At 42.6% G+C, this 14,117-nt stretch overlaps 1 protein-coding gene across 1 annotated transcript in view; it reads left to right on the top strand.

Moving 5' to 3' along the window:
- The window catches only part of TRPM1 (transient receptor potential cation channel subfamily M member 1), a 308,504-nt gene that overhangs the window by 269,644 nt on the left and 24,743 nt on the right, over positions 1–14,117 (top strand). Inside the window, exon 18 of the mRNA XM_069765815.1 lies at positions 10,676–10,820. Within this exon, the coding sequence (XP_069621916.1) occupies positions 10,676–10,820 (145 nt within the window). The remainder of the gene's footprint in view (positions 1–10,675; positions 10,821–14,117) is intronic.

Genomic DNA, 14,117 nt, shown 5'->3' with positions numbered 1-14,117 from the left:
TATTTATTCTTAACGGTGATGGCGTTAAGACCCCTGAAGTCTATGCATGGACGCAATTCCCCACTCTTCTTCTGCACGAAGAAGAATCCTGCCCCAGCAGGTGACACTGACTTCCTGATGAACCCTCTTGCCAGATTTTCCTGTATGTACTGTGACATTGCCTCCGTCTCCGGGAGAGATAGCGGATAGACTCGACCCCGGGGAGGCTCAGCACCAGGCAAGAGGTCAATAGGACAGTCATAGGGGCGATGGGGCGGAAGGGTCTCCGCTGCCTTTTTGGAGAATACGTCTGCATATGACCAATACTGCTTGGGGAGAGAGGATAGATCTGCGGATACCTCAGTAGTAGCAACCTGAACGCACTCCCTCTGACACCTACCCCCACAAGATTCACCCCAACCCAGAATTCTGCCTGAGGACCACTCGATATGAGGAGAGTGGTACCGTAGCCAAGGTATTCCCAACAGGATCTCATCAATTCCTTCCGGAATGACGAGCAGAGAAATTATCTCCTGATGAGATGGCGACATGGACAGAGTAAAAGGGATGGTCTGGTGTGTTATCTGTGAGGGCAATGTCGACCCATTCACCACTCGCACCGTTACTGGTTGAGCAAGCATAACCAAGGGTATTGCGTGACGTTGGGCGAAGGCAGAAGACATAAAGTTGCCCTCCGCCCCAGAATCCACGCAGAGCTCTACCGAGTGGGAAAATGAGCCAATAGTAATTGTCCCCTTAAAGGACAACTTAGAGGCAAACGTCGCCGTGTCTAGTGTACCTCCACCAACTACCACTAGACGCTGACGTTTCCTCGACCGCTGAGGACATCTGGTGGCTAGATGTCCTGACTGCTGGCAAACATGACAGACCCTGAGTGCACAAGCGGTCCGGGACTTAGATCCTGCTTGTGACACCTCCCTGGCCTCATGTGACTCAGGAACCAGGACTGGAAATTCAAGAGGTTTGGCAAAAGTAGGAGCCAGCCGAAACCTCTGCCTACACTGGGCTCGCTCTAACCTCCGCTCGTTAAAACGGAGGTCAATTCGAGTGGAGACAGTTATTAACTCCTCCAGTGTGGCAGGAATCTCCCTAGTGGCCAGAGCGTCCTTTACGTGGTCAGCCAAGCCCCTCCAAAATATGGGGATAAGAGCTTTATCCGACCAATCCAGCTCAGATGCTAAGGTGCGGAATTGGACGGCAAAATGACTGACCAAGGACTCACCCTGAGTTAATGCCAGCAATTGGAGCGCAGTATCATGGGTGACTTGAGGTCCTAAAAAGACCTGTTTCAGAGCGCTCAGAAACAGCGGAGCACTCTGCACCACATGATCGCCACGCTCCCACAGCGGCGTAGCCCATTCCAACGCCCTGTCCGACAATAGAGACAAAATAAATCCCACCTTAGCCCGCTCTGTGGGAAAACGTGTAGCCAGGAGCTCGAGATGAATAGAGCACTGACTCACAAATCCCCTACAAAACTTGCTATCACCAGAAAATTTTTCTGGCAGCGGGAGGTGAGATAATGTCGGAACAGGGGTGGCAATGGACATAGTAGCTGCAGCCACGCTGGCAGCCTGTACAGCTACTGCAGTAACATCCACAGCTGAGGTCACGCTCTCGAGAGCCGCCAACCTACCCTCCAGCTGCTGGATATGCCGCAGAGATTGCTGTATGTCTGTCATCACTAGCCAGACCCTGGCGCTAGTGTAATGTTAGGACTGGCGGAACGCACCAAGAGAGATGTAATGGATGCGTTCGCAGTCCGGGGTCCACCGTGCAGGTGAAACCTGCTGCTAGGACATGACAGACGATATGGCGGTACTCATAAGTATACACGCGTGGGTTAAACCTCACCCAGCGTGAAGAAAGCGATCCTGTTGCGTCACAGGATCGCGGTACCGCACATAGAGCACGAGCAAGTTGTCAGCGAACTAGACCCCAACAGGGATAGTAGTCCGATTAGACCCTTGCTGGCACTACACCACAACTGGGTGTGAAAAGTATATACAATAGAGGCACCGAAGTGCAAACTGTGCCGTGCTGGCAGGCACCACTAAGTACCCAGACATGGGTCAGGAAGCGCACACAGGCGCGTGGCGCCGCACTGGCGGTCACAGCAGAGGACGCTGACACGTGTGTGACACGTTGAGTGTTAAGTCGGGCGCTAGATAGCAGCCATACACCATACGCGAACAATCATACAGTAGGGTAGGGGTATTTAAAGGACGACTTGCACTCACAACAAACACACGTATAAAGTTGTACACTAGCGCATGGCCGTGCGGTCATGCGCAGTTTATATAGCTGCAGGACAGGAAGCGGCCACAGAAACTTTTCCCTTCCAAGACCTGCCAAGAGGACCAATAGAATGCGCTGCAGAGTCTGAGCACATGACCCTCGATCTCCAACGGGAGATCTTGCCCTGGGCATGCTCAGTGTGCGCAGACAAGGACTTAGTCCCAGAGAAGTCCACTCGCTGCTGACCAGTATTGGCTTTAAAGGCAGAAGCTGGAGAAGCAGCAGTAACTCTTCTCACAGAGTCAGACTGAGCGAGACGCTGGGATCGACGTCCCTGCTGAGCAGGCTCCACTGTGGCTGGAGGAGAATGGGAGACCGCAGCGGAGACGGATCGAGATTCCCCCTGTGCAGCAGAGGAAACTCGACTCCTAACACTAATCTCATCAATTTCTATGAAGAGGTAAGTTACGGACTGGACCAAGGGAATTCAGTGGACGCAGTGTATATGGACTTTTCAAAAGCTTTTGATACGGTGCCACACAAAAGGTTGATACATAAAATGAGAATAATGGGGATAGGGGAAAATATGTGTAAGTGGGTTAAGAGCTGGCTCAGGGATAGGAAACAAAGGGTGGTTATTAATGGAGCACACTCGGACTGGGTCGCAGTTAGCAGTGGGGTACCACGGGGGTCAGTATTGGGCTCTCTTCTATTTAACATATTTATTAATGATCTTGTAGGGGGCATACAGAGTGGAATTTCAATATTTGCGGATGACGCTAAACTCTGCAGGGTAATCAATACAGAGGACAATTTTATATTACAGGATGATTTATGTAAACTAGGAGCTTGGGCTGATAAATGGCAGATGAGCTTTAATGGGGATAAATGTAAGGTCATGCACTTGGGTAAAAGTAATAAGATGTATAACTATGTGCTTAATTCTAAAACTCTGGACAAAACCGTCAATGAAAAAGACCTGGGAGTATGGGTGGATGACAAACTCACATTTAGTGGCCAGTGTCAGGCAGCTGCTACAAAGGCAAATAAAATAATGGGATGCATTAAAAGAGGCATAGATGCTCATGAGGAGAACATAATTTTACCTCTATACAAGTCACTAGTTCGACCACACTTAGAATACTCTGTACAGTTCTGGTCTCCGGTGTTTAAGAAAGACATAGCTGAACTGGAGCGGGTGCAGAGAAGAGCGACCAAGGTTATTAGAGGACTGGGGGTCTGCAATACCAAGATAGGTTATTATACTTGGGGCTATTTAGTTTGGAAAAACGATGGCTAAGGGGTGATCTTATGTTAATGTATAAATATATGAGGGGACAGTACAAAGTCCTTTCTGATGATCTTTTTAATCATAGACCTGAGACAGGGACAAGGGGGCATCCTCTGCGTTTGGAGGAAAAAAGGTTTAAGCATAATAACAGACGCGGATTCTTTAGTGTAAGAGCAGTGAGACTATGGAACTCTCTGCCGTATGATGTTGTAATGAGTGATTCATTACTCAAATTTAAGAGGGGACTGGATGCCTTTCTTTGAAAAGTATAATGTTACAGGGTATATATACTAGATTCCTTGTTAGGGTGTTAATCCAGTGAACTAGTCTGATTGCCGTATGTGGAGCCGGGAAGGAATTTTTTTCCCCAGTGTGGAGCTTACTCTTTGCCACATGGGTTTTTTTGCCTTCCTCTGGATCAACATGTTAGGGCATGTTAGGTTAGGCTATGGGTTGAACTAGATGGACTTAAAGTCTTCCTTCAACCTTAAAAACTGACTGCAAAAGACCTTTTGAAAGATTTAGCAGACTCCAGAGTTGTGGTACATTGTTCTACTGTTCAGAGACACATACACAAAATGGTCTTCAAGGAGAAGTCATCTGAAGAAAACCTATCCTGCATCGTCACCATAAAATTCAGGGTATGAAGTATGCAAACGAACATCTAAACAAGCCTGATGCATTTTAGAAACAAGTCCTGTGGACCAATGAGATTAAAATAGAACTCTTTCGCTGCAATGATCAAGTATCAGGTATGTGTGGAGAAAAAGGGCACAGAATTTTCAGGAAAAGAACATCTCACCAACCATTAAGCATGGGGTGTATTAATCATGCTTTGAGGTTGTGTTGCAGCCAATGGCACTGGCAATGAAATTTCAACAAATTCTTGTTGCAAACATAACACCATCTGTAAATAAGCTGAAGTTGAAAAGAGGATGGCTTCTACGAATGGATAATGATCCTAAACACACGTCAAAATCCAAAATGGACTACCACAAAAGGTGCAAGCTGAAGGTTGCACAATGGCCCTCACAGTCCCCTGATCTGAAATGTGTAATCTTTAACTTTAGGACTTTTAAAGATCATTTTATCTTCCACTTGCTTAACTACAATAACAGTAATATTGACCAGATGTGCCCAAACTTTTACATGCCGCTTTATGTAGTATGTAGAACAAATGACCGTTTCATTATTATTTGTACAAATATCGCTTGGAATCACCAAGTTAGAGTCATATACTTACTTTCTACATTGATATCCATATAAACAGTGCAGTAAGGTGTGTGTGTGTGCTTTATAGCAGCTGCAATTAATGGTAGCTATCTAATATATAATTGCCTAGAATACTACTTCTTGCAATTTGTGCCAACTTCCGTGGCTTTGTCCGGAGCTAATGTCCGGAGCTAATGTCCGGAGCTAATGTCCGGAGATTAATTGCCTAGAATACTACTTCCTGCAATTTGTGCCAACTTCCGTGGCTTTGTCCGGAGCTAATGTCCGGAGCTAATGTCCGGAGCTAATGTGCGGAGATAATGTCCGGAGCTAATGTCCGGAGCTAATGTCCGGAGCTAATGTCCGGAGATAAGTGACGTCAACAGTGTCCAGTGTCTGATTGGTTGCCGCCTGCTGCGAGCGACCAATCAGAAACGTGCCGTACTGTGACACACTCCGCCCGCCATTTTGGTGTGATTTTTGAATTTTTACCTCACAGCAAGTTTCTACTGCGTGGAGGCGGGCCCAGTGACGTTGCTCTTCAAGCTCCTGCCGAATTTCGTCAAAAAAATGATAATACCATTTACCAAAACTATATATATTTAGTTGTGAAGTGGTTCAGTGACATTTTCACACCAATTTTGAACTTTTGTTTGGAGTTTTCTCCATATACTGCCTATTATTTTTGTTCTTTCTTACTATTATTTATTAATTGTATTATTCTTACATTTGAATAAATAAAGTATATATGGATTCTAGACTCCCGATTCTTTAGAATCGGGCTGCCATCTAGTTTGTCATAAAAGTGTCCATACTCTAAGGTTGCATTTGCACTGCATAATTATTAGGGAAGAGCATTCCTAGGAATCCCTGTTTCCGGATATTGTTAAAGTGTAAACAGGTTGGCGATCACTCGACATGTATTCACATGCATTAAACCTATCAATAGAAATAAAGGTCCCCACACACATTACACTAACATCAGTCAATATCAACAGGTTTGGCTGATAGTCCAATATGGAGGCAAAAGCAGTGGAATCAGTGGAGACAAAGATTCAGTGAGATAAGAGATAAGCTGCCTCCGGAGATGTTCTCTTAAAGAACACAGTAACGCTCAGTGAGGGAGTTCTCTTGTGTCAGGCTCTATAGCTCTTGACTGAAAAATCGTCCAAACCTTCAGCCGACAACCCTCAACCTTTTACCCAAAATGTTAACAGGCTCACAGTAATGATCGTCTATGTTCCGGTAGATCTAGGTTAATGTAAATATTAACTTTTAACAGTAACTAACTAAACATTTTTTTTAGTAATTATCCTCCAGTAACTGCAAGGTATGAATTTTTGGAATACATGGCATTACCTTATTTTACTTCCTTCTCTCTCTTCTCATTATGTTATTTTCCTGTCTCAGTGCCCAGTTTATGCACTTTTAAAAGCTGATGCTCATCAAGATCCATGTACTGTATTCAATCTGTGTGTGGGACTTTCCGCTCCTAAACGAATACTCAGACAGGGGAATTCCCGTACACAGACTGCTTGCATGCAATGTATGGATATTGCCGGGCAGCAGTTGAAAGGAGCTTTTAAAAGAGCATAAACTAAATATTGAAGCATTGCATTATAGTGTTTGTGAGTGAAGGAAGCATAAAAGGTAATGAAGGATATTAAAAACATTCATAACTTTCTAATATGATAATTGTAAAAAAATAATTTGTTACTCTTAAAATAATGTCTTCAAATAGCAGTAAGAAGTCAAGGAAGGCAAGGAAGTGGAATTATTCTCCAAAACAGTCAAACTGCTTGGTCTTCCTTCTGGCTTGTACATTATTACAAGGTCCTCCAACTTCATGTAGCATATGCACAGTGCTCACATGAAGACGAGGCCAATACACCGTCCTCCACTGTGCTTGCACTCGACGCTACTGGATTTCACTTGGGAGAAAGCACACAGCCAGTTTCTTCATCAGTTTTTCCATCAAAATATAAACTGATAACAATTATTTTGTTTTGTGGTATCTGTTATGACATCCTTTTCCATGTATAGATAATCACCGATCAAAGATTAAGAGAACAGATATTATATAATAGTTATTAGCGAAGATCAAAATATACTGTAGATTATAATCTATATTATTTTTTCAATGCATTGTTCTCTTGGTTCTACCATATGTAATTTATATAATGTGATTTTTATGACTTTCTCATGTATTGTATCTTTTTTTTCTGAACAGTGTACGCAATGGAGATAAACCGTAAGTATTTTTATATGATGTTTACCACTTTCAAATGTATTAGTGAAAAAATAAAATGCCTGGGACAAAAGCCTAATGTCTAAATGACATACGTAAATCACATCACAACCGTTCATGAAAGTGGAAGACGGTCATTCCTGTAATAGTATTACAAATCATATTCAGGAATACAAAACCCTTCTAGGAGTCCAATTCACTTCTAATAAATGAATCTACATGTTTTATTATCGTCATTTTTAGATCCAAAATTCAGTACTGATTACTTTCGTTACACATTTGTATTAAAGTCTGATTTTTTTATATACAGAGTACCCAATCCCCTGTATAGAGATGATTCTATCATTCTGCTATATTATGGAAGCACTCCAGAAACATTTTTCATAATTGGCTTCCGGAAAACAGACTGTACTGTCAATTTTCTTACCTGTTGCTTTTCTCTTGACTTGTTATCTCCATTCCATTCTGCTATTATTCATTGGAAATCTTTGTGAAAGGCATATTTCCAGAATTTATAGTTACCCTCATCCATATGATAGGGGGTAACTTACTGATTACTAAGGGTCCGAACACTGGTAATTTACTGTTTATGGAACTGTCAAAAATTTCTAAGCACTGATCTTGGATTTCTCTGGCAGCACCATACTTAATTAATAGAGTGTAGGCTGAGTACCGTATATTTATTTCCACTCCATTCAAGAGCCATGATCTTGGGATCCAGAGCCCCATTCTAGGGATTGCTTGGGGTCCCTCAGAAACGACCCTGAGTGGTCAGTAAGTTGTGCCCTATCCTAGCTTCCAATTCTTGAAATATGCCTTTAATATGAGTCTCATAGGAACACATAGTGAAGCTGACATTTCATAGACACGTAAGTGCCTGTATGATTTGGTAGTCAGAGGCTTGTGGTACAACAGAGGAAAAAAATTGAGAGATAATTCAAGAAGAAAGACACCACTAGGCAAAATAATGGTACTGTCATTAACAGATTGTCAATTATTAACTGACCAAATGATCAATGTTTCTGGGAGTGCTTCTTCAATAGTTTGCATTGTAGGGAACCTGCCAGGTGATTTATGCTGCCGGAGGCACAGGCAACGTGAGCTCCCCAATTGCTGCTCTCTGTGTTTTACCCTGAAACATTGTGGCACTGCATAGAAAACATAGTTTAGACAGGATGTGGAAACGGGGGCACGTCCTCGCTGACTTCTTGTTTAGATCTCCCCCTATGTGTGTACCCACCACTATAAATAATCTCCTCATTCCGTGCTTCTTTTTAATCTATTGTTTTCTCTGAAATGCCACAAAGTTTCACAGTAGATCATAGATATCATGCTGTCTGTGGTTCAGGAATCACTTCACAGGTTCCCTTTAACTCTTTCATGACCTTTGACATATATCTATGTCAAGGGTCATTTCCCTGTCTTTGATATGGGCTCGCGCACCGAGTCTACATCTTTCCCCCCACATGATGACTGATTTATGCAATGCCTTAAACAGGCGTGAGTGGAGCTGTGTTCCGCCCACGGTTGTTAACCTGTTAAATTCCACTGTCAATTACCGACAGTGTTTTTTTAATACATGCCAGCAAAAAACGCGTCCTTAATCCCGCCCATTGGCACCCAGCAATCAAGGAAAAGGGACGCCAATAGGTTTTCATGACAGCCGGGGTTCTGCTGATGAGCCCATGCCTGTCATTGTGAATCTCCCATGAACGCCAGCTCGTGGATAAAGCTCTGCTATGTATATCACAAGCGATCGGACCATTGCAGCTTCAAGACTCCAAAGGGGACTATTGAAGGTAGTAAAAAGTGTGAAAAAAAAGGTTTTAAAAATATGAAAAAATTAAAAAAAAAACACAAAAGTTCAAATTACCCCTTTTTGCCCAACTGATATAATAAAACGATAAAAATACACATATTTGATATCACTGCTTTCAGAACTATCAGATCTATCAAAATATAAAAATAACTAATCTGATCGATAAACAGTGTACCGAGAAAAAAAATCGAAACACCAGAATTACGTTTTTTGGTCACCGCTATATTACAATATAGTTAAATAACAGGCGATCAAAACATTGTATCCACCCCAAAATGATACCAATGAAAACGTCAGCTTAAGTTGCAAAATCTAAGTCCTCAAACAGCCCCAGATTCCAAAAAATGAAAACGAAAAAAAATGAAAAATGAAAACGATGCAGGTCTCAGAAAATTGCGACATAAGCAAAAATTTATTTTCTTACAAATTTCTGAATTTTTTTCACTATTTAAATATAAAAAAATGATACATGTTTGGTATCTGAGTACTCATACTGACTTGTAGAACCATATTGACACATCAGTTTTACCATATAGCGAACATATTAAAAAAAAATTATGGAATTCTACTTTTTTTGTAATTTGACTGCACTTGGAATTTTTTTCTTTTCCAGTACACTATATGGTAAAATCAATGATGCCATTCAAAAGTACAACTCATCCCGGAAAAAACAAGCCCTCAACAACATAAAATCAGAATATAAAATTACTTAGAATCTCCTGGCAGTAGTAGGCATGCACTTCAGATTTAACGATCACCATCAAAGCATTTACACTGCATAATTCTGAATGAGTGCTCCTAGGAATGCGTTCATGTTAATTATGCAGTCAAACAGGCTGCTTGTCAACTAACGAAAAAAAAATGCTCCATTTATCATGTGAAATTATATTAATATATAATATATATCATATATATATATATATATATATATCTATGAATTACATTTTGGTTGCACAAAAGATCATAGTTCTCAGCGGCACATCATCCTGTGTAAACAGGACCTGTGCTGTCGAGAACAATGGTAGCTTATGCACACAGAACAATCTATTACTGATTGTTCTGTGCACATCTGAACTGCAGTTGGCCTGTATAAATAGGCTATTAAATGACCACTGACCCAAAAACATGTTCCCAGCTAGTGATAAGCAGCGTAAATGAGCCGTTGCCAGATTAAGATTTTTCTTTCACAGTGATGCCAATGATAAAATTATTCAAAAAGGTTCCTCTTTAGAACTGTCAGCAATTTCACAGGACCAGCAAACTACTGATCCCCCCTTAAACCTATGTATGCAAAAAAACTGATTGGAAAAAATCTATCTGTTGCTATAAAGTGGATGTGGGGTATTGTATCTGGAAAGCAGGGCGCTAAGGCTGGTTTCACATTTGCGGGCGAGGGCTTTGCGGAGGGCTGTGTAGTTTCTCTGTTAAGCCCCGCCCATTGCCGCACCTCTTCCTTCAGCTTCGCCAATGTCGGCATGCGTCCTGTGTACCCTATCTTTAACATTGGGTACATAGGCCATGCGGATGTATGCGGATGCCTCCGCATATGTCGTTTTGTCGCTGCACTGACCTGAGTTGAACGCAACATGTTGCATTTTGTTGCGGTCTGCGCAGCATCAAAGTCCCCTATATTATGACTTACTAGGGGACGTCATAGAGAGAGACAGCCAAAGAAAGGTGGGCGGGTGAAAAGCAAGTTCTGTTCTTATAGTCTTGGGCTGTCTATAAATTCTAACATGCAGCAATAAATGCAGAAGAGTTTTTTTTTACTTGTATGCCAAATACTGATGTTGCCTAAAACATATACCTGAATTACCTATAAGTATAACTATACTATGATCCTGATAATTCTAGCTTTATGTTTCAGCTCCCTGTGGTGAAAACCTATATGATGATGACGGCAAGCGTCTCCCTCCTTGTATTCCGGGCGCTTGGCTCACTCCAGCCATCATGGCATGTTATTTGTTGGTGGCAAATATCCTCTTAGTAAACTTGTTAATAGCCGTGTTCAAGTAAGTTTTCTATTACTAACTTATAATTTAACCCATAACTAAATTTTTTGGCAATAAATTGATCCCAAAAATATATCTATGACGTTGCCATCAGACCAGTAAAATCTATGTGGCCAATGCTCCTAATAGCTGGTGTGAAACACTTTTTTAAAGGGACACTGTCACCTGAATTTGGAGGGAACAATCTTCAGCCATGGAGGCGGGGTTTTGGGGTTTTTGATTCACCCTTTCCTTACCCGCTGGCTGCATGCTGGCTGCAATATTGGATTGAAGTTCATTCTCTGTCCTCCATAGTACATGTAGATTACCTTGTGCAGGCATGTACTACGGAGGACAGAGAATAAACTTCAATCCAATATTGCAGCCAGCATGCAGCCAGCGGGTAAGGAAAGGGTGAATCAAAAACCCCCAAACCCCGCCTCCATGGCTGAAGATTGTTCCCTCCAAATTCAGGTGACAGTGTCCCTTTAAGTCAAAACAGTTTTCCACAATGCAAAGTTGCACAAATATTCTGCAACTTTTTGGTGAATTCACTACAGCCCCAGCCAGCTCCACCATGGCACAGCATGGGCAGGGCAACGTCCACCCATCTAATTTATGACCAGACGTTGCGTATTTTATACCAAGAAACTTACTCTAGTCCACGTCTGGAATAAGGGGCTATGATTGGAGTAAGATTTCTAGAGAGATGAACAGAGGCGTGCATGACTTGTAAGATGCATCTGATTCATTAAGTGGCATTCACTTCATAATGAACCAGGCACCGCTAACCCCACCATGCCCACTTATTTAGACTAGCGTACAACACCAGTCTTATTGATTCAGGGACTAAGTGTGTGGCAGCTTTAGTTTAAAGGGAACCTGTCACCTGAATTTGGCGGGACCGGTTTTCGGTCATATGGGCGGAGTTTTAGGGTGTTTGATTCACCCTTTCCTTACCCGCTGGCTGCATGCTGGCCGCAATATTGGATTGAAGTTCATTCTCTGTCCTCTGTAGTACACGCCTGCGCAAGACAAGATTGCCGACACATGAAATCAATGTCACTTTGTCAGCGTACCTGTCTCTCCATTCTCCAAACCATCAGGGTAACCTCGGGTCTGTTGCAGGCTCACTCCCAATGATTGCACACAAATAGAAACAAAGTCCAGTTCCAACTTTAAACGAGTAGCCTTACTGGTTTCTTTTCTCAACACATCCAAATATATTACAGCATCAACATAGGGTTCCACATAGTTTACATCCTTCACTTTCCCTGTGCTCTACCCTCATGTCCATCATCACATTCCTGGATCATACCATCTTGTCCGGCACCGCAGCATCCTCCCTGTCCAGCTTCACTACTCCTAGGAGTTCCCCTGTTTACTTCGCCCCAGACATAAGGGCATCTGCCCACGTAGTAAGCTGCCACATGATAAAGCCACCTGCATTCCTGTTCTGCTGCTATTTCTAGTCTCCTGGCCTTGGACAACTGGGCTCGTATCTTGCAAATGTTGCGCGGACCACTGTGCTGCCCTGGACTCCAGGCCCCTCCGGGACTGTCTGGGCTCCCTGTCCCTACTGACTACTCTCAGGAAATACTCCTGTCTTGCTCACAGCAAGCCGCTCCTAAGTTAACTATTTGTCATACTAAACTCCTATTCCTATTCTACTATGCCCCCCTCTAGTGACTAATCCTATAACTCCACTGTCCCTTTCTACACAACACATAGATATATATGAATATACACATAGCACCATCAGGTAATTATATGCACAATTATACGAACAAGGTAATATCAAGATGAGGTAAGGGAGTGGAGCATCACCCGATATCGGTACACCCCTTACAAATGCACCTCATATAATGCTCCATACAGAATGGGCCCCATATAATGCTCCATATAGGATGGGCCTCATATAATGCTCCATGCAGAATAGGCACCATATAATGCTCCATATAGAAGGGGCTTCATACATAAACAAATAAAGAATCAAATACTTACCTCTCTTCGTTCCATGCTGGCTGCAGCTCCGATCTCCTCAGGTGACTTCAGCCTATTCTGGTTCTCTGCATTGCTCAGCGCAGAGCACGCGCTGTAGTGACATCATCACATCCTTTGCCCTGGGATGTCAGAGAGTCAGAAGATGTGGAAAAGACAACATCTGCGGCCAGCGGGGAACAAGGAGAGGTATTTCAAACATTTTAAAGCACCGGGCCCCCCCGACTCATGGGTCCCAGAGCGTGCCAGTGTCTTCAATGCCGAGTGAGTCCCCGCTTGCAGAGGGCCCAGGCACTTGCCAGGGTGGGCAGGGTGGTGATCCTAGCCCTGTGTGGCAGTAATAGCACAGTCTGCAACATTACTGTCAAAAGTATTCTGAATCTGGTCCCCATTGAAATTTAATTAGATCTGTCAGGATTCATCTGGGTTTGTTTGAAAATAGTTTTGGCTTAGCTGATATAACTTTCTTATGAATAGAAGCCATGGCACTAATGTGAAAAGTGTCTGGTTAATAAAATCAATAGTAAAAGCAAGGCTTTTACTTTTCACCTTTTTGTTTTTTACATTCACACCCATGAATTGCATAATTTGGAAAATATTGGAAAATATATTTCAATAGTTTTATATGCCAAGTTGTAAGCAGATAACTCACAAAGAAAGCAACAGCTGTGAGTACGAATCATTTTGGTTTTCTTTAAAAAACATTACTGCCATTAAATTTCCAAACAAGATAATCTCTTCTGATGGATGATACTTGTTCCCTAAATTTTACAACAATGCCAAATGTCAAACTAAACAGTCTTTATTAGAATTTACTTGGCGAACCACAGAAAACAGAGAGTTACTGTTTAAGAGAAAGCAGATGGTAACGTAAGCTTATTAAGAAAGCAGTGCACAGCCCAGCTAAGCCTAATGATTCTAATGCAGCCATTTCAGGAGGCCGGAAGCATTGCATTCGTGTAGGACTCTGCCATCTGCTGTTTGCTTGGATGTAAAGACAGTTATGTATTTGCTAAGAAATATGGAGAGCAAATTCTAGAACACACTTTATACATCTTTCTTACTGGGATTATTGTGCCAGAAAGAAAGGGGCAAGGATGAACTGAGAGTCATTTGATTGAGCTCTAGGGTATATAAGCACTTAAGGCCTCTTTCACACTTCAGTCTTTTGGCGTCAGTCTGAAACCGCCATTTTCCTCAAATAGCGGATCCACCATTTTTTTTGGGCGGATCCGCTATTTTCCCATAGACATGCATTAGCGATGGATTGTGGCGGATCCGTCGAAATTTGGCGGACATCATCTAGACATTGACGGA

Source organism: Ranitomeya imitator, chromosome 4 (genome assembly GCF_032444005.1).
Source record: "Ranitomeya imitator isolate aRanImi1 chromosome 4, aRanImi1.pri, whole genome shotgun sequence".
Lineage (NCBI taxonomy): Eukaryota > Metazoa > Chordata > Amphibia > Anura > Dendrobatidae > Ranitomeya > Ranitomeya imitator.
The sequence above is the reverse complement of the archived record's forward strand: the minus strand, read 5'-3'. Positions and strand labels throughout refer to the sequence as shown.